Below are 2,731 nucleotides of genomic sequence, written 5' to 3' on the forward strand. Positions count from 1 at the left end.
GCTTGGTAGTTTGTTGAGAATTATAGGAAGGCCGAAGGCCGTTTATGTGGATTGTATGAAATTATATTGTGCATGCTGCCCGTTGAGAATATTAAATGTGTTTTTATGCATGTTAAAATTTTGGGAAATGTCCAATTTATAGGGGAGACTACCGAAATTTCAGCAGAAAGTCTCGGTCTTTAGTAAGTAGGCTTGACATCGGGGTGATGTCGGGAATTTCACAGGATTCGCCTCGGGTTTTGGGAAATTCGGGGCGGGTCCTTTCATTTAGCTTGCTGTTGCACTTAACAATGTAACGGTTTTGATGGACAAAAGAGATGACAATGGAATAGAAGCATGGGTGACTCTGAGTCAAGAGAACATGGCCTTATTTGAAAGCACAAAGGAGCTGCTTGAATATGCTTCTCTGAACCCTAGGGTCACCAACTGAGTACTGATTAGAGAGCTGGTCATTAGTACCGTCCTCCTCTGCCATGGTTGTGATATCAATAAAATGGTAGGCTAGCTTTTGATAGCTTGCTTATTTTCTAGGTCAATAAAACAGTAGAATTGTTGGAAACTTGGAGTCAAATGAATGTTCGATCTAAGAGTTGAACAAGTTTGAATGGTTGGTATGTTTTCAAAATGTAGGCTGTGCCAAACATATACAATTTGGGATGAGCATACCTAGGTGGAGGCAGTGCCTAGCATTTTCTTTTCTTTTTTTGAGAAGTTACGCACTTTCTTTTTTCACCTTTCTACAATAGTCACTAGTCATGAGAAGTTACGCACTTTCTTTCTTTTTTTTTTCTTTTTTTCTTTTTTTTTGAGAAAACGCACTTTCATTATTCATTTGGCATCAAACCTTTTTCTTTTCTTTTGTTCAGTGAGAAAAATTTATTGATAAAACAATTACAAGGATGCAAAAGCGTCAAGAAGCAACTTAAATTGCAAAACAATACACACAAAGAAAAATCAAAAAATTAAAGTGGCTTTTAGCTCTAAGGGCTTTTCTTATTTTATAGCAAGCCTTACAGGTTTTAATGCCAACTATTTTTTCATAAGCTTCAGAAGCAAACCGAACAAATTGAACCTGACCCGAGCTTCATTAGTTTGGTTCGGGTTGGTTTTTTAATAACACTTGCTCGATTTCGAGTGTGAAATGTTACAACCTGATTGAATCGGACTGGTTGATGAATTAAGCACGAACTTGCAGAACCGACCCGACCCGTACCCACCCTTCGTCGGAGGAAGGTGTCACTTTCAAATTTAGTCATGACTTCCTTGGCAAGGCTAACGTATGCCTCTACTCCACCAGGCTCCTTGGTGTCGAGGAAAACTATTATGTCCTTCACGGGCAGTGGTGGTAAGCTCACCCATATAGGTCTTCCCCAACCAAAATCATTATCATAGAGAGGAAATTGGCACAAACTACTGTGGTAAGAAGTAACCACCTCCCCTTTGCTAGCACTTGGAGCAAGCCGGCCAATCAAACTCAGCTGCTCATCACCATGTTGTAGTCTTTTCACGAAGTCCTTGTCAATCTTGCTTATTGCTTCTCGTACCCGCCTTACCATGCCATAAGAAGATTCTTGATCACCATCATCATCATCCCCACTACTTAAGAAGGGAGCAGTCAAGGAATTACCATAAATATTGCCAAAAGAATATGGAGACAACGGTGGATCAATCAGTGGACGCAAGTCCACAGAGTGGATCAGGCTGTGCAACTTATTCTCATCAGCATGATCATCCTTGGTAGCTCCCACAAATCGCCTCCACATGAAAGCCGATAAGGCCTCGACAGGCGACGGTTGTTTCTCATTGTTTTGCAAGCCTGTATATTTTGCTCTGAGATCCTCTATTGTGGAGGCATCGAACACAAACCTCTTTGTTACTTTCTTTGCCGCGATACCAGCGCCCCAATTATAGCCGGTGATCCCCTTGGGAGGGAAGAGTGTGGCGGAAACAAATTGGGGACGCTGTATTTCGACTTCATCACGGGCAATGGCAGCCCAAGTTTTGGTGAACATGAGCATGCATAGAAAATCAGCAAGCTTGTGGGAAGTGCATAGACCAATGGCAAAGCCTCCTTCAAACATATTGAGCTGGACACCGAGGGCAATTTCATTTGCAATATGCTCATCTTGCGCAAATGGGATAAATTTATTGAGTTCATCAGGGAGCGGATTGTTGAGAAAATCACAAAGCCGGCAGTTGGTTACTTGAGCCTCGAGGTAGGCAATTCCCTCATCATTGCAGTCCACAAAATGATCGTCGATTTTCACTCGTCCGGCTAGCGGGTAGAAAAGGGTTAAGACCTTGGCTAAGGACTTCTTAAGGTGCTTTGATACTTCATTAATAGCGGGTTGGGTCTCGCCATCAAATTCATAGAAAAACACCAAAGAGGTATACGAGGAGGGAGTGAGTTGATCAAGAAAAGATAATTTGTAATGGCGAAGAGGGTTTGGGGTTGGAGAAGAGGGTTTGATGATCTCCTTGGAGATAACTTCCACTTGAACGTTCATTTTCTCTAAATATGTTGATATAGTGTTGTTCTTATATTTTGCATGGCATATGCATATATATATATATATATATATATATAGATAAGTATTTATTTAATTATCACAAAGAGTTGAAACGATTAGTAATACTAATAATGTAATAAGTGTTTGACCAGTTAGCAAAGGACCAAATTATTGGGCGGTAATTAAGGATTAAATCATTACACATGGGACGTACTCAAAAA

General features: G+C 40.7%; 1 protein-coding gene across 1 annotated transcript; it reads right to left on the bottom strand.

Annotated features, from left to right (window-relative positions):
- Positions 799 to 2,519, bottom strand: LOC109949022 (vinorine synthase-like). Its single transcript, XM_020563231.1, has one exon. The coding sequence runs from the start codon at positions 2,505 to 2,507 to the stop codon at positions 1,047 to 1,049; it is 1,461 nt and encodes a 486-aa protein (XP_020418820.1). The 5' UTR covers positions 2,508 to 2,519; the 3' UTR covers positions 799 to 1,046.

Source organism: Prunus persica, chromosome G4 (assembly GCF_000346465.2).
Source record: "Prunus persica cultivar Lovell chromosome G4, Prunus_persica_NCBIv2, whole genome shotgun sequence".
Taxonomy (NCBI): domain Eukaryota; kingdom Viridiplantae; phylum Streptophyta; class Magnoliopsida; order Rosales; family Rosaceae; genus Prunus; species Prunus persica.